Here is a 22,172-nt window from a genome sequence, read left to right as displayed (position 1 = left end):
CCCCCATGATTCAACTTCATGGGATGACCTCACTGTGTCCTAGTACTGTGGGATATACTTTCCTGAGGCTGCTTGACCTTCCCTGGTTCCCACTAGCTCCCATAAAAGGAAGTAGGCAGGGGATAGCCGGTTCGCAGCCCCTATTCAGAGTTCGTCACTTGTGATTCACATCGCTGGTATTTTCTACTGCTCCTGGCTTTTCTCTGCTTAATCTGGCGTCGTTCTGGGGGATTGTGGGAAATCCAAAGGGTGGCTAAGCCCAGCCCACCACAGCCAGGGAAGCCTGCCACCTAGTGACCGGAGATGGTACTGCAGGCTTCGAACACATGGACATGTTTCAATTAATTGAAATTAATTAATGCATTTTTTAAAAAAACCAAATGACCTGAGGTGCGCCCCCTCCCCAATATGCATGCCATGTTTCAAGTGTCTGGATTTCACAGTTTGGGAGCTATGGTGCTGACAGACTGACAAAAGTTATCCTTTATTATTCCAGATTAACTGTCATTTAGAGTTAGGATTGTTTACATTTGGTTGCTATTGTTCCATTTGTTCTTCGTTAATATTGCAACTTCCTGGAAATCCTAAAGTTAAATTGATATTGTCGTATATTTATTTGTTTGTCTCTTAAGTGAATGTAATCTGTCCTTCCTCATCTTGGTCATAGATCCTTGAAGTATTACACATCCATGCAATTTATTTTATTAGATTTTTGCCTCACCTTTTGCCTGAAGAGATCAAGTGGGCTTACGTGCTCCCTCCCCTCATGTTATTCTCACAACAACCCTGTGAGGTAGGCTAGGCAGAGAGAGACTGGGACAAAGTCACCCAACGAGTTTCGGGACTGATTGGGGAAACTTTAACCATTCCACCACACTGGTTCTTAAATGGTTCTTAATTCCTTTGCAAACTCCCTTTTCATTATAGTTTGCATCAAAGATCTTGGGGGAGAAATGGTAGAAGTTTTTTTTTTTTTTAGTTCGTTAACTATTAAAACCCCTCTTCCTTGTCTTCCTATTTCTGTTTTAAAAGGGCAATAATTGCATTTTTAGGGTGTCTCTTTCTCGCTGTCCTCCCCTTTCCCTCAGCCTCAGGAAAATTGCCACAGTCTTTTTGAATTGTTCAAGGAAACGGGAGGTGAGACATTTGAAGGAAAATCTAAATGACTGGAAAGTGGTTGTCAGTTTGCCTGTACAAAATACTGTGTGCCTTAATCCATAATTTATCCACTCATTTTGAATTTGCAAAGTAGAATTAAACTTTTGCATTGCAAATCACTTGCACTTGAATTATTTGGGTCTGCCTGATTTCTCTTAGAGCTCTTTAAAGCTGAGCCGCTTCAGTAATTTATCTATTTATTTATCTGTCTCCTCACCCCCTCGACTCAAGAGAGATATTTATCCCAAAGGGTCAAATATCTGGTGTGGTTTTCCTTTATTTGCATAAATGTATATAAATTCACAGAGGAATTAGATCGCTAAGGTTCTGTTTGGATATCATGCCAAACCATGGATCAAGAGACTTAACATTGGTTTGGCATAATGTCCAGAAGGTTTATGATTGTCTAGCAAAGCAAAATCAGAAACCATGGTTTATTATTGCCGTCATGTCTGAATGGTCCAATGATGGTTATGGCCTTTGCTTCGTTTCCCAGAGGTCACTGCATCTAGATATGGATGTTATGAGCAGATGGAAAAGCAGGCTTGCTGCCTCTAAACTGTGATGTGTTTTCATTAGGTTTGACTTTCACTTTGTCCGAAACGCGGCTTATCGTCACGTTCAAACTAGGGAACCTGATTTAACATTAACTATGGTTAGTTTCAACAAGCCATCTTAATAAGCCATGGTTTAATATTGGCTTGTCTTTCAAACTAAGACCCTGTTCAGATGACATGCTAAGCCATAGTGGTTAAGCAGTTTGAGCTAAACATTGTCGCTTGGTGTGTTGTGTGAACCATTCTTAACAATGGTGGCTACAGAACCACAGTTTAAACACGCTCACTAACCATTTGCTGCAAAAGTGTTAGTGGCCTAACCATGGCTTAGCGCGTCGTCTGAACAGGCCCTAAGTATGGTTAGTGCTAAAGTTGAAAGTAAGTGCTTCTGAAATCCTTTGACTGGCTGTGTGGGAGAGAGGATTATGCAGTGCGGTGCTCATTCAGATGCTCTAAGCCATGGTCTAGCACAGCCTTCCTCAACCTGGGGCGCTCCAGATGTGTTGGACTGCATCTCCCAGAATGCCCCTGGCTGGGGCATTCTGGGAGTTGTAGTCCAACACATCTGGAGCGCCCCAGGTTGAGGAAGGCTGGCTCTAGCATGACATCTGAACACCGTCTTCAAACATGACACGAAACCACTGTTAAGCTTGTCCATTATTTAGAATGCAAACCATAGCCTGACCTTCCGCCGGTAAGGAAGCCCTCTGGGGGTGGGGAAGATGGGTGCAAGAGAGCCCCAACAAGGGGCTCTCGACTGCCCCTCTCAAACTTGGACCCATTTCTGAGTGGGTGCCTCCCACTCACTAGGGAGCTGGGGAGTTCTTCTGTACCAGAACTGTAGGAATGGGCCGACTCTGTCAGTTTCAGTTTCTCCTACGTTAATTAAAAAAAAACCTCACCTCCTTTCTCTCCCTCATACTGAATTTACCAGTGGATCGAAATCTAGATTTATACTGGATCCACTGTGGACTTCTTTGCCGCCTCCTTCCCATGGCAAACCCTGAAAATGCTACACAGACAGTCATGGGACTGTGGCATGGGGGAGATGGAGGGACCCCCCCACCCAAAATCAGGCAGTGGGGCCTTCTTTAAGCACAGCCCTTCTCAAGGAAGGCAGATCCAGGATCCAACCTGACATTTGCAAAGTCCATTTGCAGGACCAAAACTGAGAAATTCGTCCATCCAGGCCCAGGCCTCTGTGGGTTTGAATCCCTGACTGAAACCTGGAGTGGATTTATTGCCCTACTGACATCGGAGCCACTAGCTGCCACTGATGACACCCGTAGAATGAAATTGGCTGAGTCATTAGAAGCTATTAAGCGCAAGGCAAAAACAGCCACGTTTAAAATGTCCACCAGAAGGGAAGCACTCTAGATCTTGAGTGCCCCTTTAGAACGGAAAAACAACTTCTTCCCCGCCCCCTTTCAAATCTTGCAGAGGCTGTAGGTTTTCCTTTTTGAGCCAGATTTATGATCTGTGGTTCGTAACACGAGTCGGTATTTTATACTGGGAAAAAATGTTAATAGATTGCAAGAAGTGGGTTGCTGGACCACTCTACCACCAGCTGTTTGTTTTATATCTCCTGATGGTGCCATTCGCCTGGCATTAATTGCCCGGCTTTCATCCCGCCGATGGCAGGAATGCTGGATTTTGTGTGCCGTTGTTTTGACACTCCCGGGTTTATAGATGTCGCTTGTATCCTCGACGGAGTACGTTTTTATTGATCGATGATTCCGCCAGGACCCCGTCGGTCCTGTTCTACTAATACAAATGCAGTTAGGATAATAAGGGATCACGGAAGGGGGTCTTACAGCATGTTGAGAAAAACTTATGGTGGGCATTATGCTCTAGAACTGGCGATATGTGGGGATGGGGGATTGCCGCCTTCGTGCCTTATGGGGTTCACAGAAGGTCCTCTTGGTCCCCCTGTTTGTGGCTTGGATCCTTGGTTGTGGTAGGTTAGTGTGGGAACGAAGTGAATTTATGGACCCCGAAGAAAGCTGACGAGGAGTCTCCCCGAAGGCCTTCGCACACACATACCTCCTGCCCAAAGCGCCCGTGTAGTTTGCCTCAAAACTGTATCCTGTGAGGAGTAAATTAAATGCAGAACTAGCATCAAGGGTAGGCATGATTAAGGACATCGGAAGAGCCCTGCTGCATCAGGCCAAGTCTCCATCTGGTCCAGCACTGTTCACTTAATAGCCAACCAGCTGTCGACCAGGGAAGAACAAGCAGGACATGGTGCAACAGCACCCTCCCACCCATGTTCCCCAGCAATTGGTGTGTATAGGCTTACTGCCTCTGATACTGGAGGTAGCCCATAGCCATCAGGACTAGTAGCCATGGAGAGCCTTCTCCAGGAATTTATCCGATCCCCTTTGAAAGCCATCCGAATTGGTGGCCGTTGCTACACCTTGTGGTAGTGAGTTCCATAGTTTAACTCTGCACTTTGTGAAGAAGTCCTCCCTTTGATGTGTCCTGAATCTCCCACAAATCAGTTTCATGGGATGACCCTGTTGGGTCTCCCTGTCCACATTCTCCATCCCATGCATGATTTTGTACACCTCTATCATGTCTCCCCTTAGCCTCCTTTTTTCCCAAGCTAAACAACCCCCCCAGCTGTTGTAACCTTCCCTCCCAGGGGAGATGACTGGGCACCATCCGAGGGCCCATACCCCAGCAGGGTTCTATTCACAAGAGCGCCCTGGAGTTACTTCTCCTCTTTCCCATTGGAACAAGAGCAGCAGGTGACAATTCTAGTGAAAAGGTAAACTCACTGAGCAAGTGGGGCCCCTGGTTAAGATTCCCCCACCTCAAGAACATGGAGCTAGAGCAGGTTAAAGGTACCCATGAGTCCAAAGTACCAACCCATCTCCTTGCCTCAGGGCAGCCTGGTCATTCTACCACATCTCTGTACTGGAGAACAATTTAATTAACTGCAAATATAGCCGCCATTGCACATTATAAGCTTGGAAGTTATACTGGTGTGACCACACTTAGAATACTGTGTACAGTTCTAGTCACCACACCTAAAAAAGGATATTATAGAACTAGAAAAAGTGCAGAAAAGGGCGACTAAAATGATTCAGGGGCTGGAGCATCTCCCCTACGAGGGAAGGTGACATTTATTTATTTATTTATTTATTTATTTATTTATTACATTTTTATACCGCCCAATAGCCGAAGCTCTCTGGGCGGTTCATCAACTGGGATTGTTTAGCCTGGAGAAGAGGAGGCTAAGGGGAGACATGATAGAGGTGCACAGAATTATGCATGGTGTGTAAATATGGACAGGGAGACATTTTTCTCCCTCTCTTTAAATACTAGAACCCTGGGTCATCCCTTGAAGCTGGTGGGAGATCCAGGACAAATAAAAGGAAGGACTTCTTCACACAGCGCATAGTTAAGTTATGGAACTCACTACCACAGGATGTGGTGATGGCCACTAATCTGGATGGCTTTAAAAGGTGGTTGGATAAATTCCTGGAGGCGAAGGCTATCCATGGCTACTAGCCCTGTTGGTTGTGTGCTATCTCCAGTATTCGAGGCAGTAAGCCTGTGTGCCCCAGTTGCTGGGGAACATGGGTGGGAGGGTGCTGTTGCACCATGTCCTGCTTGTTCATCCCTGGCCGATGGCTGGTTGGCCACTGTGTGAACAGAGCGCTGCACTAGATGGACCCTTGGTCTGATCCAGCAGGGCACTTTTGATGTTCTTATGAAGTTGCTGATCAGGAATCCTTTGTTTTCTCTCCAGATAGCCTTTTTTGCTTTTTTTAATTTGATGGGTTTTTTTTTTTGCATTCCTTGCAATGTATACTGTTATATAATGCGCTTCCAGTTAAGTTATCTAATGCTTTCCTTAACCTTGTTCATTCTGGTTGCGCTGTCTTCTTCCATTGTTCAGTTTTCTATATAAATAAAACGAGAAGCTTTTCAGAAAAGGTAAGTCTGGTGGTGGGGATGGTGTAGAATAGGCCCCAGAGAAGAAGTTGACAGGTACTGCAAAAATAGAAAATAAGAGAGGTCTGGGTGGGGAATCCAGGTCATAAACTGTGTGAATCCTCCTTCTTTTCTCCCTAATTCCCTGGCAGCAAAAGCCTGCTCCTGTCCCTCTCAGAATTGATGTTAGAATTGAAGACTTTTTGCGTCTTCGTTTCAGAGGGGGAAAGCAAGGTGTAAAAGACGGATTCTTACGTCAGAGCTATTTCAAAATCTAAATTTTGACCGCAAGGGATGGCAGAGGCCTGAACGTAACAAATGCAATCACACAGCCTTCATTTCTGTTGAGGGGACATCGTGTACAAACCCATCCATCTATAATAGCCTTCCTCAACCTGGGGTGCTCCAGATGTGTTGGACTGCATCTCCCAGAATGCCCCAGCCAGCAGAGGCATTCTGGGAGTTGTAGTCCAACACATCTGGAGCGCCCCAGGTTGAGGAAGGCTGATCTATAAGCCAGAGTGACGGACTGAGAGTTGGGAGATCTTGGTTCTAGTCCCCACTTGGCCATGGAAACTCACTGGGTGACTTTGGGCCAGTCACAGCCTCTCAGCCCAACCTACCTCACAGGGTTGTTGTTGTGAGGATAAAATGGAGAGGAGGAGGATTATGTACGCCGCCTTGGGTTCCTTGGAAGAAAAAAGGTGTGCTATAAATGCAGTAATAAACAACTTGCCCTGACTAGGCCGGACATCTCTGACCACTCCGGAAATGACCGCTGCTAGACGGGGCGCTTTCTCCTCATCTTCCTCCAGCAACTCCTTGCTCTGGAACAGCAGGAAGCAGCCGCCTTTCAGACGGATCCCGAAACGGATGCGTGGCGACCATTTTGGACGCTCGTGACGACCGCGAGGTGACCCGTTTCAAAGTGGATCAAGCGGGAGACGAATGGAGACATGCAGAAAGAGCATTAAGGATCTTTAATTCCAATTACGCGTGGCACATTGAGCCACCCCCCTGAGCGCCGGGGGGATTATTTGCCTTCGAGGGGAAACCCCCCCTCCCCCTCCTCCAAGATGGCTTCGTAACGAAACAAATCCTTAAGCGCGTGAAGGTATTAATTAGTCTTTAATGCTAGTCAGGAGGGCATAAAAGATCAGCGCTTCCACAAAGCGTGATTTCTGCCTTGCTCTGCCCTGCGTTATTTCTTCTTGCTGGGTTCCCAAGCCACATCCCCCCCTCCCCCTGCAATACAATTTTTGTATTCTTTCTCTTTTTTTTGTCGTTGTCTTCTTATCCTCCTTCTTCTTTTTCTTCTTCTTCTTTTTTTTTATCTCTGACATCTGTTTGGAGCTTGTCCCTTCTGTGATACCATTCTCCTCGCAGCTGTTCCAGACCTCCAGCTCTGAGCCACGGGCGGGGAGGTGGGCTGTGGGGGGGGGGTCTGCCCTGAGCATACGGCCCTTTTGATGTGTGATAAAACAGAACCGAGCCACTGGGGGCATGGCGAAGGGAGCGCGGCGGAATATCAATAAACCCGCACCGAGCAGGGCTGCATCTCGGCGGCGGACGAGACATTTCACTGAAGTGTCAAGCCGACGGATAATGTATTCTAATTAGGGATTGGCTGGGGCCTTGGAACCGGGAGACCTTTGGGGGTTGGGGTTGGGATGGAGAATGACCCATATATCTAACTGTTTTAGAGAGGCTTTATTTATAATGCATTAGCGTGGCGCCTTGCAAGGCGAGTAATTACGAACAACTTGTTTTTCTGAGCCACCTTCTTCTCTTCGCCGTCAAGTTGGAGCGGCGAAAGCGGACACTTTTCAATCGCTCGATTCGCACGTGATCGACGGCCGCGTGTTCCCGCTTGCGGGCGGGCAGTGTGGAACTGGAACATGGCAGCCGGTAGTTTGGGAGAGTCAGTTGCAGTTGCTTTTTGTGATCTCCGATGGAAGAATCGCTCAAACCTGTTTCCAGTAGCGGTCAGCCAGAGGCCTCACAAATAAGGGTCGGAGGCAACTGCTTTCATAGAATCATAGAATAGTAGAGTTGGAAGGGGCCTCTAAGGCCATCGAGTCCAACCCCCTGCTCAGTGCAGGAATCCACCTCAAAGCATCCCTGACAGATGGCTGTCCAGCTACATCTTGAAGGCCTCGAGTGTGGGAGAGCCCACCACCTCCCTAGGTCATTGGTTCCCTTGTCATACCGCTCTAACAGTCAGGACATTTTTCCTGATGTCCAGCCGGAATCTGGCTTCCTGTAACTTGAGTCCATTAGTCCGGGATGATCGAGAAGAGATCCTGGCCCTCCTCTGTGGGACAACCTTTCCTGTGATCTTTGCCATCAGCATCAGGTATTTACAGGTACATGTCAGACCTGCAACAAAATGTTGCTGCTATTCAAGATTCCAGTATAATGTCCCCACTCGATTCCCACCCATAAAGAGTTGCTCAGCATTCTAGGACCATGGAGCATGATCAGTCTGTATTGGACTGTGTTTGGGGTCCCCCTAAGTGTCCCCCCCAATTTTTCCTAAAAATGTTTCTATTTCTGCAAAATTCTGGGTTCCCCCAAGACTGTCAGTACTTTCCTCTTATGTGTGGCTAAGAACATAAGAAGAGCTGTTTTGGATCAGACCAAGGGTCCATTTAGTTCAGCATTCTGGCCACCCAGTGGCCACCCAGCTGTCGACCTGGACCGACAAAGCAGGACATGGTGCAGCAGCACCCTCCCACCCATGTTCCCCAGCAACTGGTGTATATAGGCATACTGCCTCTGATATTGGAGGTAGCTTATAGTGAGTTCAAGTTATGAAACAGGAACTTTCCTGCACAATTTAAAGATCTGTAGTTTGTGTTATCACTAAAAAAGGCTGCCTTGTTATTGGTTCATCTGAATTAGGGCTGTCTGCTCTCCATTGTCTCAGACACATGCACACGTCTTTACCAGCCCAATTTCCTGGATTGGGGCCTTGGGTAGCAGTCTGGAGTGTGTCAGAATGAAGTGTCAGGACTATAGAGCAATCAGAAGGCAAGCCAGAAGGACAGGGAACCCTCAGACTCCTTCCTGTCCAGGAGGAGCCAGGAGCCAGCCTGTGCAGAGTCAGTCTGGAAGTTTCTTTCCTGAGAGGCTGCCGTGATGCGGCTCACCACATGGGGCAGCAGTCAGCCATTCCTGAGAGGCTGCCGTGATGCGGCTCACCACATGGGGCAGTGGTCAGTCATTCCTGAGAGGCTGCCGTGATGGGGCTCACCACATGGGGCAGTGGTCAGTCATTCTCGACACTTTACTTAAAGGCTACACTGTTGTGGTTTGTCACATGGGGGAGTCAAATGTCAGGGATTGGACTTGGGGTCTTGTACAAGCACAGCGTCTGTTCTGTTGCTGAGCTATGGCCCATTTCCACCATCTCCACACAGACCACCTTTTACTGAGAAACACACTTGTCCGTCCAGCCCAGGATCGTCCACTCCAACTCTCTGTGGGCTCAGACATTCTCACCGACGCCTACTCAAGATCCCACCAATTGGAGATGCCAGGGGATGAACCTTATGCATGCAAAACATGTGGTCTACTACATGAGCAGTGGCCCCTCCAGCGATATAGGAGATTCCCCACTGTTCTCCACCACCTATCTTAAAATACCCAGATTTCCTTAACCATGGTCCTATCCTGGTTGTTGATATCATGGTGATGGGAGGTGGGGTTCTGGCAACAAATACAATATCCAGGCATTCCTTGGGTCTGCTTTTGATTTCTTGCAGAACCCTGTAGCATGGCAATGTTAGTAAAACTGGGCTAATTAGGGAGTTGCAAGTCGACGGTTGTATTTTCCGGTGTAATTAGAATGTCCTGGTTTCCGCCTCACTGGGATACGTTTCCCTCGAACAGTTCTGCAGCTTTTTGGATCCCCTACCGATTATAGCTTCAAGTTGATGTAGGAGCCGGTAATTATCGATGGCTTAATGCAATATTAAAATGTTTTGCGTGTACATGCGTGCACCCAGATGTAATTTCCCCCATCTCCCTCTGAAAGTTACTGGCAGTAATGTGACAGCCCAGGTAAGCAACCAGCAGAGAAAAAAAATTGACCAGAATTTTAGCAGATTAAAATGGAGTTTTCACATTCTCAGTTGCGACCAAACTGAGCTATGTTTCAGGCAGTCAAAAGTGGCTGGTACCCTCTGGTATAGTGCCACTGGTGAGGCCCCCACCTGCACCCCTGGTGATACCATCTCCGCTGTGTCAGGCCGTACATAGTATTGCATTATGGGAAATTAAAAAACGGAGGCTAACTAGTGCGGATCAGAGCTGAACAACTGCTAGGCTCCCTTAGGAACTACGCCGGCACAGCCTGGTAAGGTCATGGCCTATGTGTGTAACCCTAATAGGTTATACCTGCTAGTATTGTGGAAGTTGATTGGTTGCAGCACCATTTGAGGAGTCCCATTTTAGTGGTTCTCACTATGGGGTGGGCAGGTGGGGTAAAGGATAGCCAGCTGCCCGACTGTTCTAGGGGTTGATGCCTAGCCTGCAGTCAAACCGTGAAAGGATTTGGCCTGGGATGCAATTGGAATGATTCTAATCCAAGCTAATGAAATTTGGTAAGCAGGTCAGCGAATCCTTGGAACCGCTGGGATTCAGGGAGATTTCAGGGAGGTTTTATGATTTGTTTGGAGTCAGTAATCAGATTGGTGGTTTCTTCTTCTTTTTTTCAAGCCGAGACTGGAGAACCATCTGCCAGGGCTGCTTTAAACCGGATTCCTGCACTGAGCAGGGGGTCAGATTCACTGGCTTTAAAGCGCGCTTCCAACTCTATGACTCTTAAGTTCTGTTCCAATTCACATTCAGCAGAGACTTGCAAAGTGATTCAGATTAATTTCTGATTCATGGATGGGTGAGAGGACTAAAGATTCGGTTCAGTGTTTGAACCAGGTTCAGTTTGGCCCCCACAGTATTGGGGTTGCGTAGATCTTTTAAGCGCTTGCGTTTTCACATTTTTTGTTCTTCCTTTAAAAAAATAAAATAAATAAAAATAAAGGAGATGTTCAATCCAACACTTAGCTGGCTATAACAAGGACTTTAGGGAGGAAACGGCCTTTTCTGCATAGATCTCTGTAGCTCTGCTGCTTCATTAGCTCAGGGAGTTGGGGGGCTTCCATTACAGCAAATTTTCCTGTATAATTTAGGAAAAAGAATGAAACCCGCAGATATTTTTCCTTTGTGCTCTTTGCTCTTTAGCTTTGTTTAGCTTTTTCATCTGCTGCGTGGGTTGGTATCTCCTTGAATATTTCAAAATTGGATGCCTCTCCCCGGCCCCGTTTGCAAAGAGTTTTGTTTACGGCAAAAACTTTATCTGAGAATGGAAATATTTAGGAACTGCAGGTTTATAAAACAGATAGCCAAAATGCACTTCCTTGAGCTCTAGAGAGATTTGTGTCGTTATCATTCATTTCAATGGGACTTGAATAGGTAAGAATTGCCCAGAGACTGGTAATCTTCAATTTCTAGTCCTGTAAGCTCAGAAAAGGTTACCATTTTCTGGCGTATAAGACGACTGGGCGTATAAGACGACCCCCAACTTTTGAGAAGATCTTCCTGGGTTAAAAAGTCATCTTATACTGGGCATATAAGACGACCCCCAACTTTTGAGAAGATCTTCCTGGGTTAAAAAGTCATCTTATACTGGGCGTATAAGACGACCCCCAACTTTTGAGAAGATCTTCCTGGGTTAAAAAGTCATCTTATACTGGACGTATAAGACGACCCCCAACTTTTGAGAAGATTTTCCTGGGTTAAAAAGTAGTCTTATACGCCAGAAAATACAGTATATATTTTAACCCATCACAAGTAGACTATGGGCATAACTCTATACCGGGGTGGGCAGCACACATCCTGTGGACTGCGTATAGATCCCCATCACCTTCTGGTGTGGGCCTGCCATCAAATTTGGGGCAATGCAAAACAACAACAACAAATCAAAACAAAAGATTTTTTTTAAAGGGAAAAAATGGCCTCTGCTACTTCTATGGAGTCCAAAAGGATCAAATTTAGCTTGCAAGTAAGCTAAATCTGACCCTTTCGGTGCACTGTAGCAGCTATTTGTTTTCCTAAAAAAAGTGCTTTTAAAACTTGGAGGGAGGCAAAAATGCCCCCTCCAGATCTCCCGAATTTGTCCACTGCTATTTTACACTGCAGATTTTGGGCGTTTCCAGGCAATGCTTTTATTGTGCCATTGTCCGGCCTCATTTTCGGAATTTTATGGGAGATTCTCGACAACGTCAACTTCTGCTCATGCCCTTTTCGTGTTTCCGTACCATGTCTTCCATCTTCTTTTCTTAGCGCCGGAAATGTGTGAAGGAGGAAAAGACGGAATAGCTGCACAATTGCCTTCAAATTGGTAGTTCCAGGAGCCCTCTGTCTGGAAGTGTCCTTAAAACCTCTTTAAGACTTATATCCTCTCCCCAGGGAATTCCTGGCACTGTAGTTCTGCAATAGGTTTTGCTACCACAAGACGTAGCAATGGCCACCAATTTGGATGGCTTTAAAAGGGAGGCGGCAGCGGCTACTAAGGGCTATTACTACTGATGCCTCAAAATGACTTCTATATTCCCTATATGTTAGAACTATGCCACTGCAACTGTGTGTGCCAATCCTGTTTGTTTCTTTTTTAAAAAAATAACAAGTGCTGAGGTAAAATTTCTGAGGTAAAATGGCTGACTGGGGGAATGCTGTGAGTTGCAGGACCTTTTTCTGTCTAAACATGCACAGGTCACACCCTAAGACACTCGAAGTTCAAGTGCTGAGGTAAAATTTCTGAGGTAAAATGGCTGACTGGGGGAATTCTGTGAATTGCAGGACCTGTTTCTGTCTAAACATGCACAGGTCGCACCCTAAGACACTCAAAGTCCAAATGCTGAGGTAAAATTTCTGAGGTAAAATGGCTGACTGGGGGAATACTGTGAGTTGCAGGACCTTTTTCTGTCTAAACATGCACAGGTCGCACCCTAAGACACTCGAAGTTCAAGTGCTGAGGTAAAATGGCTGACTGGGGGACTGCTGTGAGTTGCAGGACTTTTTTCTGTCTAAATATGCATAGGTTTTCACCCTAAGACACTCAAAGTCCAAATGCTGAGGTAAAATTTCTGAGGTAAAATGGCCGATGGGGATGCTGGGAGTTGCGGGACTTCTTTCCGTCTAAACATGTATAGGGTTGTGCCCTAACCATTGCATGTCTCATTCCAACAGGGTTGGGTTATGGAAGGGATCCCCGAGACCCGAGAATTTGCCTGGACCTTGCAGGGAATGGGTATCATCCCCAGGCATGTTGGTAAGAATGGTTTTTAGCAGTTTTTTTAAAAAAATCTTTCTAACTCTCTCTAACCAGGTTTGGAGAATATTAGGGGTAAGAGGAGCACCTCTAAATGATGAGGTTGGATGTTTGCTTGAGCCACAAGATGAGAAAGGGGGCCCATGGTCAAAGTTGTCATGTTCGGAACTGACTAGTTCTGAGTCCTCTGAAGAGGACTCCAAGGCAAAGGAGACTCCCTCCATTAACCAAACTCCAGGCCAGAAGATGTACCTCTACCCGATCCTTCGCCACCCTCACCCCATACTGCAAATCAGGCAGTAACTCCTGAAGAAACAAACTACTTCTCTGAGGAAGTCTTGAGCTGCTGGGCTTTAGAAAACCTTTGACTGTTGTGAAGTCAACAGCTCACCTTGATGGAGTCTCAGCTAACTTGGAGCTGGCCAAGGTACTGAAATACCTTGGTCTAACCTCGCCTTACTATTCTTGACTTGACCTGATGCCAAGGGGACTTGATCCCGCGGGACTTGACCTGGCCTGATCGGATATGACTAGACTTGCCCCGATGGGGGTCTTGCGTTGACCCTCTTATCGGCACCTCTGGGTGCCTTGGAGCAAGACGGATAGGACAAGGGCTTCAGCTATGGGCAAGTCCGGAGCCAGGCTACAACCCAGAGCAGGACCTTTTTGGTGGTGGCCCTCCAGTTGTGGCATGCCCTTCCCAGAGAATGCTCGCCTGGTGTCTCTCCATTTCCCCCCACCCCTAATCATTTAGTGGTTTCCTGGCTTTTGTGTCCCCCACACCCCACATTCTGAAAGGTTAAAAAACCTCTCCTAAAGATTAATTATTGGCAGGAATAGCTTAAAGCTAAAATAATCTGGCATTTTTGCCCCTGCCGCTTTTGCTTTCTGCCCCACACACCACTGGAATGTGGTCCCCGAGAGCTTCATTCGGCCCTCAGGCTGAAAGACGTTCAACCTCCCTGATCTGGCAGCTCCTTCGATGACCAGAGAGAGAAACAATTACGAAGTAGCTGTACATTTTGTGCACAATGGTGCAGCTAGGTCATTTTGTACTCTGGATTTACTTGCTCCTCACCCACCCTTTAGATGGCCATGTGCATTATTTCTGCTTCGAAGCACCCGGCTTAATATTTCTCCTCTCCCCCTCCAACCGCCACTTTGCGCTTTACAACTGCTTCTACATGCATGATACATTAGAAGTACAAGATCAACAGAACAGGTGACCAACCCCAAACTCTCTGAGCATGCACAGTTTGCATTTGGAACTCATTTCAGTCATGAGTTCTGCAGGAGTAAAGTGAAGTTTGCTTCTTCACTTGCTACTCTCTGGGTGGTCATTCGGAACACACCCACTTTGCCCCCAAATTCCAAACCCACCTGCACTAACACCTGAGCAATGCATAAGAACATCAGAAGAGCCTTGCTGGATCAGACCAAGGGTCCATCTAGTCCAGCACTGTTCACACAGTGTCCAACCAGCTGTCGACCAGGGACCCAGAAAGCAGGACACGGTGCAACAGCACCCTCCCACCCATGTTCCCCAGCAACTGGTGCCCACAGGCTTACTGCCTCGAATACTGGAGATAGCACACAACCATCAGGGCTGTTAGCCTTGGATAGCTTTCTTCTCCTCCAGGAATTGATCCAACCCCCTTTTAAAGCCATCCAAATTGGTGGCCATCACTCCATCTTGTGGCAGTGAGTTCCATAGCTTAACTCTGTGCTGTTTGAAGAAGTCCTTCCTTTTATTGGTCCTGAATCTCCCACCAATCACCTTCATGGGATGTTTTGGGGACCAGCTGCCCAGGAAGCAACCTTAACCGACTAATAAAGCTGCATTTGACATTTTTGTCTCTTTTTTTGGCTTTGCCAGTGGTGCTATATGCTCCTGACACTGTGCTGATCGAGAGGAATCTTGGGAAAAGAGTGGACGTCGTCACCGGAGGTGAGGCCTGCTTTCGTTCTCTCGATATTACGGTGGACAGGGTTTGCGGAATAACACGTTTGGAATTTCAGGTCGAGGCGGGGCCCACGAAGCCTTTAGCTCAGGGATGGGCTTTGTGGTTTAAATCTCCCCGTCCGGCATGCCCCAGTGGGAGTGGAAATTGGGAACCTTCCTCTCTTCAGCTCACTCATGCCGGTCAGTTGAGGAGCGGCGGGCGCCCAATCTTCATCCCCGTTGTGGCGAGCTGCGTGGGGAGGCTTAAATCTCCCCTCCTGGTGTGCTGAGCTGGGGATGGTGGTGAAAGTGCCCCGTGCCCCAGCTGATCTGTATGAATCAACTGAACCTGCCCCTAGGAAATACCCCCTTCCCAGCTGACCTGTGTAGGTGAGTGTTTGTTGTGTGTCTGGCTGAATAGGGCATGGGGCAGCGATGCCCATTTACCTCTAGCCACACCCACTGCCGGTGTGCCCCACCCCCCAGGAGGTTTTTTTGGGCCAAAAAAGTTTCCCACCAGTGGTGTAGTGGAGGCAGAACTCACAGGGATGAAGCCCCGGCATTTTTTTTTTTACTAAAAGGACTCTGAGAGCACTTGCCACCCTCTTCAGAATTCCCTGTTCCCTCTGAGTTTTTCGCGTCCATCCTCACAGTAGAGTGCCTTGCAGCTCCTGGCTTTCCCTGGGAGAGGCTTTCTTTCTGGTTGAAAGATCGTTTTGCAAATGGTTCTGAGTCATCCCGACGAACGCTCTGCTCAAATGGATCTTTTTGCACCAACCCGATTCCCAGAGGTTTACCACACAACGTTCGACTGGCCCTCCAATACCACCGTGCAGAAGAATTTGGTGGCGCCTAAAGACATCTCTGAAAAGGAGACCGCGAGGCGACTGCTGGAATACCACCAAAACTATCCAGGAATTCTCCAGTCCTTCAGGAAGCCCATGAAATTGGTGAATGCCGACCAGCCGTGTGCGGATGTCTTCATGCAGGGTAGGAACACGTCGCGGCCCTCGGATCCTGTGACTGGCACCAGGGCTGCATGCAGGGCTAACATTTAGGGAGGGTGGCAGGGAATAGAATTGCTTTAAAACTCATGTGCATAGATTATTCTGATGTCTGGCTGTGGGGAGGGGCAAACAGCTAAGTAAAGCATGGCCCCAACTAATCAGAAAGTTTATATGCCAGGGATGTAGAAGCTCAGAGTTTCCCAGATCGCCTCATAGCTTCCCCTGGCCCACATGCTCCACGCCAGGCATAATTTTCATCAGATGAGCATTTAATCGCTCGCAACTACGCTCTCATGGTTTTTCCATGCATCCTTTAGACCAGTGGTTCCCAAAGTGGGCGGTACCGCCCCCTTGGGGGCAGTGGGATTGCATAGGGGGCGTTAAGAGGCAAGGGGGTGACAGGGGGCACAAAGGGGCGGCAGGGGGGCACTCAAGGTGGTCTTTTCCGAGAAGTGTCTCTCCAGAAAGTCTTAAAACCCAGGGACATTTTTATGGGAGAAGGTAGTTTGGTCCCAAGCCATATAGGGGAAGAATCCACACATGTATTAATACCGTTTAAGAAGAGTCCTTTTAACGGTGAATTGAAATGTTTCAAAAGCACCAAAATGCTAATGAAGAGACATACCCTGCTTGGTGTGCCCTGCCATGCCGGCTGCAAAACAGAGGCATTCGCTCTCTTTTCCCTCCTTCCCTTGGCAAGTCTGCGGTGGGTGCTTCGGATTTTGAATAAATATTCAATTAATTGTTACTGTTTTGAATTTTATTGTTATTATCTTCCTTAGCGGGTTGTTGAAAACCACTATTCTGAATAATGATTTTTATAGTGTAGGGTAAGGGGCACTGGGCATGAGTTTATGGAACCAAGGGGGTGGTTATCTGAAAAAGTTTGGGAACCACTGCTTTAGATGATGCTGTCTGCCTCCTCCCTCTTGCCTTTTTTTCTGTTACAAAATGGACCCCTTTTAATCTGACTTTTTTTTTGGGGGGGGGAAACAGAATGTGCCGCCATTTCCTGTTGTGTGCAGGGAAAGCGGCGCGATAAAAACAGCCCCTGAATGGGCCACATGGTTTTTGTTTACTTCCTCTTTCTTCTCCATGAAGAAAGAGGAAGTCTTGTGCGACAGGCAGAGAAGCGATGGCAAGGAACCGCGATTTCCCCGTCTGATGTTGTTCCAAGAAGCCATCATGACGGTGGACGTACTAACATGGGGTTTATTTCTTTTTGGGAAAGGAATGTGAAACATCCTTAAAAGGAGTGTGATGGCGTGGAATGCCGTGCCTGAAAGAACTCCCCAATCTTGCTTTCCAAGGCACATCTCTGTGTACTTGTATGCGATGTTCCTTAATTCGCTTTGGTTTGCCATTTTAACTTTGTATATTAATCATCCCTTTCATTTGGGCCCTTTAGAGGGAAAATGCAGAAATCAACATCTCTAAAGCATGTTTTATGTTTGCTTGTTTCTCCTTCTTTTTTTCTAATTGCCCCTTTTGTGAACAGTCTGTTGCTGGGGCTGTTTATATAGCCTCGCTATATTTTGCATTTTGAAAAAGGCCTGCCTCTAATTACAAGCGCCGCACTTTAAGGTAAACAAGTCGGAAGTTTATATTTGGAATTTACAAATTAATTACCTCTAAATTACTTAATTAAATTTAAAAGTTCACATCATCATTCATAAACAATTCATGCCTTGAATTGTAAGTATATGTGTGCAAGCTGAATATTAATTATTATTAATTAATAATGCAGTGAGATAAATTGAAAATTGGAATGGAAAAAAATCCTCTCTAGATCTCTCTCTCTCCCTCTGTCTCTCTCTTTTTTTTCAGTTGATGCATCAACCAGCCAGAGTTTTTTTTTTTTTTAAAGAATAATTAGATGTGGAGACTGTCTGGGGGATCATTACTCCTAATTAACTTGGTTATTTACTGCAAATTAAGCATCGTTTGTAAGCAGGCTGGTTGGCCTGTTATGTTTGTGCTGTGGATATGCTTGGACTGGGAAGAACAGCTTTGAGCTGTCTCTGGTTAGCTGATATTTATTTGGGGATAAATTATGTGCAAATGGATCGTTTTCCGCTGTGAGCCAGGCCGGCTTCCGGATTTGTGGGGAAGGAGGATTAGGCAAGAGACCGTCACTGGGGCTGCTTAACCAGCGTGGGAAGGGGCACGGAAGCACAGCCCAGATAACTCATGCAAGCGAGTCAAGCTTCTTGCCAGTTTCCTTTTTTTTTAAAAAAAGTTGCCATCCTACTATCTCTCTGTTGTGTAACTAAAGAGCAACTTCACTCTCCACCCAGGCTCTGTCCAGATACCAGGGGCGTCCTCAAGGGTAGGCATAGTTGGGCACCTGTCAGGGCCCCACTGGCAAGAGCCCCCTGGAGTTGCTCCTTCTCTTCATCATTGCAACCTGCTTGTCTACCGGCCTCTCCCTCTTGCTGAGACAACAGCGGTGGTGAGGAGGAAGGCGGAGCAGGAGATGCCGCGGCCTCCTGGCTCTCTGGCTCTTTCTGCCTGTCAAGCAAGCAAGCGGGAGCCATGTTGGGAAAGTGGAGGAGGAGGAGAAAGCAGGAGCGGTGGTGAGAAGGTGGACTCACTGAGGGAGGGAGGGAGGGACATTGGGGGTGTCTTGACCAAAGGCCCTCAAAAACATAGAGCCCACATTGCCAGGCACATTCCACGACTCCAATTTTTGGTGCTAGGCTGTGAAAGGTTCACACCTTTATATTCTTCATCAATCCAGAAAAATAAAAGTCCTGGATCAGAGCGAACAGTTACTAATGGAGGTTAAGATTTCCTAATTTACCCATCAGTCCAGATTTTTTTTTAAAAAAAACCCCACCATCCACCTTGTGTTCTGGCTACTAACATTCTCACTCCTAACTTGCATGGTTCTACATGGTCCCTGAGTGTTTGGAGGCCTTAAAGTGTGGATTTTAACTTTGTATTTATATTTCATTAGACTAACCGTCTGTCACGTCTCTCTCTCTCTTTTCAGTTCTGACTCATGTCCAATTTCCGCCTCGGACACCTGCCCCATTTTCACCCCGGATTCTCCTCTGTGGACCCCCAGGCTCTGGAAAAAGCCTTCAGGCAGCGTTACTAGCTCAGAAATACGGCATCATCAATGGTTCGTTCTCAGTTAAATATTCCCTTTTTCTCTCTCTGTCATTTATCTTTTGGGCTGCCTTGCTTTCTCGGTCCCGGCGTTGAAAAAAGCAATCTTATGATAAAAGCCAGTAAGCAATAGAATCTTAAATCTTGGACCAAAACAGCATCAATATCATAGCCTATGTATCATAATGTCATTATTTTGTAGGTCAGCAGAAGTTCATCTGTTATACAGTGCAATGCAGGCTCCACATTTCTGAGCTGCTTTTGGGCAAGAGACCCTCCATGGGCTCCCCTCCCTCAGGGAGTCTGCCTTCCCACTGCTATGGTCACCAGTTGCTCTTCCTCTTCCTCCTCCTCTTCCTCATCATGGCTCCTGCTTGCTTGCTTGGCAGGCAGAGCCAGGGAGCAAGGAGGCCGCGGCATCTGCTGCTCCTAGTTCTCACCACCTCTGTTGTCTCAGCGAGAGGGAGAGGCCGGTGAACAAGCAGGTGGCCATGGGGAAGAGGAGGAGCAACGCCGGAGGGCTCTTTTCATTGGGTCAACGTAGAGTTGACATTGTCTAGCAGCACTTCAAATAGAGAACTGCCCTCTGTAAAGGAGGTCTCATGGTCACCCTAAGCCCTGCCAGATATAAGAAGAGGAAGTTTGGTCACCATGGGGACTGTCTAACCTTCTCTCAGTTCTTTCAAGAGATGTGGAGATTTTCTTGTTTAGGCCGTTTACAGGCCCACTGAGGCTTTTGGGCCCTGTTAAACTGTAGCTCAGAGACAGTCCGTGTGAAAATTCTTTCACATTTTTGTGTGCGTTCATCCACTATACATAATTTCCCTGAGGTATGCAATTTTTGCAAGATGTTTCCCTTAATCGAATGCATTTCTGAACTTTATTTCCAGTAATACACACCTTTTGGTGCACTCTTTCCCCCTTAATATACAATCTTTTAAAAAATGTATTGTTTATTGGAAAGGCGTTTTTTTGGGGGGGGGAGTTTATTCTTTTTTAAGTAGTAAAAGAACCCCCCACCCTCCTTCCCAATTTTACCATTGATGAACGTATATTTTTTTAAAAAAAAAAAAAAATAATTGGAAAACTACACGGCAAAATTCAGAGAAGGGTGGATAAGATACCGAAGGATAATTGCATTTCAGTTTTCCTGACCATCCTTTGAGACAACTCCCTGACGCGAGCAATCCAGGAGACTCTCCGTACCTCCGGCAGAACAGTTTGGAGGCTGTAACTTCCGTCGGCAATTATAAGTTTGTAACCAGCGAGGAAACCATAGACTCTCCCTTGACTTATTATTTCCATCCCGTATTTTGATTAGTACCTTTTTCCTCTCTACCTTGAAAACAATAACAACACCACAAATGTTCCCAGCCAAATGTATTCTTTTTTATTGCATATTCTTCCCTGCTTTCGCTTGGTGAGGCCGAAAGAGAGGTAGAAGTCTGTATGTGGAAGAGAGAGGGAGAGAGAGAGAGAGAGAGATGGAGACACCATCTCAAGCCTCGTTCCTTTTAGTTTATTCAGTGACCTTTTTCCAAACTCCTGCTGCTTTGCCATTCCCGCCCCCCTCCTTTGCGTCTCCTTCCGTTTCTTTTCTTGCTTCCTTTTTAAAAATTAACCTGCCGTCTTTTTGTTTCCTCCTTCCGCTTCAGTTTGCTGCGGGCAACTGCTAAAGGAAGCTGTAGCCGGCGGTACAAAACTTGGAGAACTCATTAAGCCGTACTTTGACAGTGGATGGCCAGGTAGGTCGTGGTACTGACTTCGCAGGCAGCAGGAGAAAATAACCCTCTGGGTCTGTGGGGAGCAAGGAAAGGGGAATCCTTACACTGTGTTTGAACCCGACGTGGCGTCTACACCAGGCTAATAGTATTAATCGCTAACGGATCCAGCTTTGCACAGATTGGAATAGCTCCTGGTTTGATATAATGGCCAAGGTTTCAAGCTGTCAGAGGCACAGAGCTGTCAAACTAGGACACGTTGAGCCTGCCTTGAGGGAAGTGAAGCCACACCTGCTGGCAGCTCTCGGCACGGGGCCCGCCGACGTGCACCGCGATGGGATCTGAGCTGACGGTGACCGAATAAGGAAGAGCTCTAAGGGGGTTGTGGTGGACAGCGTGATGAAAACGACCACCCAGCCGTGCGGCTGCTGTAATTTATTTATTTTATTCTTTTATTTTATTTATTGCATTTCTATACCGCCCAATAGCCAGAGCTCTCTGGGCGGTTTACAAATTTAAGAAGGCAAACTCCCATGTTAGGCATTATAGGGAAAGGAATTGAGAATAAAACTGCCAGTAGCAGTTTATACAAATGCCTTTATACAAGTCTGTCGTGCGACCCCACGTAGAATACGGTGTACAGTTCTGGTCACCACACCTGAAAAAAGATATCATAGAGCTGGAAAAAGTGCAGAAAAGGGCAATTAAAATTATTCAGAGGCTGGAGCATCTCCCCTGTGAGACAAGGTTACAACAGTTGGGATTGTTTAGCTTGGAAAAAATGGAGGCTGAGGGGAGACAGGATAGAGGTGGACAAAATTATGCATGGAGTGGAGAATGTGGATTGGGAGACATTTTTCTCCCTCTCTCAAAATTCTAGAACCCAATGGGGTCCTCCCATGAAGCTGATTGGTAGGAGATTCAGGGCGGGTGAAAGGAAGGACTTCTTCACACAGCGCATAGTGAAACTATGGAACTCACTACCACAAGATGTAGTGATGGCCACCAATCTGGATGGCTTCAAAAGGGGGTTGGATAAATTCCTGGAGGCAAAAGCTATCAATGGCTACTAGCCCTGATGGTCGTGTGCTCTCTCCTGTATCAGAAGCAGTAAACCTGTGTGCACTAGTTACTGGGGAACATGGGGAGGGTGCTGTTGCACCATGTCCTGCTCTGTGGGTTCGTGGTCATCAGCTGGTCGGCCACTGTGTGAACCGTGTGCTGGACTAGATGGACCCTCGGTCTGATCCAGCAGGGCACTTCTGATGTTCTTATGAGCTGTTTAGGGAAGTTTGCCACTTAGTGATTGAAGATGTTAGTGCAGGCTTCAATTGGCTGGACATTTTTAAATGTATTAAAATTAATGTGTTTTTAAAACAAAATAAACCCAAGGTGCAC

At 46.8% G+C, this 22,172-nt stretch overlaps 1 protein-coding gene across 1 annotated transcript in view; it reads left to right on the top strand.

Annotated features, from left to right (window-relative positions):
* AK8 (adenylate kinase 8) overlaps positions 1-22,172 on the top strand; it is an 85,569-nt gene that overhangs the window by 23,713 nt on the left and 39,684 nt on the right. The window contains exons 6-10 of the mRNA XM_063144729.1: positions 12,909-12,990; positions 14,867-14,938; positions 15,722-15,922; positions 18,935-19,066; positions 20,709-20,798. Of these exons, the coding sequence (XP_063000799.1) occupies positions 12,909-12,990; positions 14,867-14,938; positions 15,722-15,922; positions 18,935-19,066; positions 20,709-20,798 (577 nt within the window). The remainder of the gene's footprint in view (positions 1-12,908; positions 12,991-14,866; positions 14,939-15,721; positions 15,923-18,934; positions 19,067-20,708; positions 20,799-22,172) is intronic.

The sequence above is a fragment of the Elgaria multicarinata genome, chromosome 19 (genome assembly GCF_023053635.1).
Source record: "Elgaria multicarinata webbii isolate HBS135686 ecotype San Diego chromosome 19, rElgMul1.1.pri, whole genome shotgun sequence".
Taxonomy (NCBI): domain Eukaryota; kingdom Metazoa; phylum Chordata; class Lepidosauria; order Squamata; family Anguidae; genus Elgaria; species Elgaria multicarinata.
Note: the sequence above shows the minus strand (reverse complement) of the source record. Positions and strands in the feature narration are given on the sequence as shown.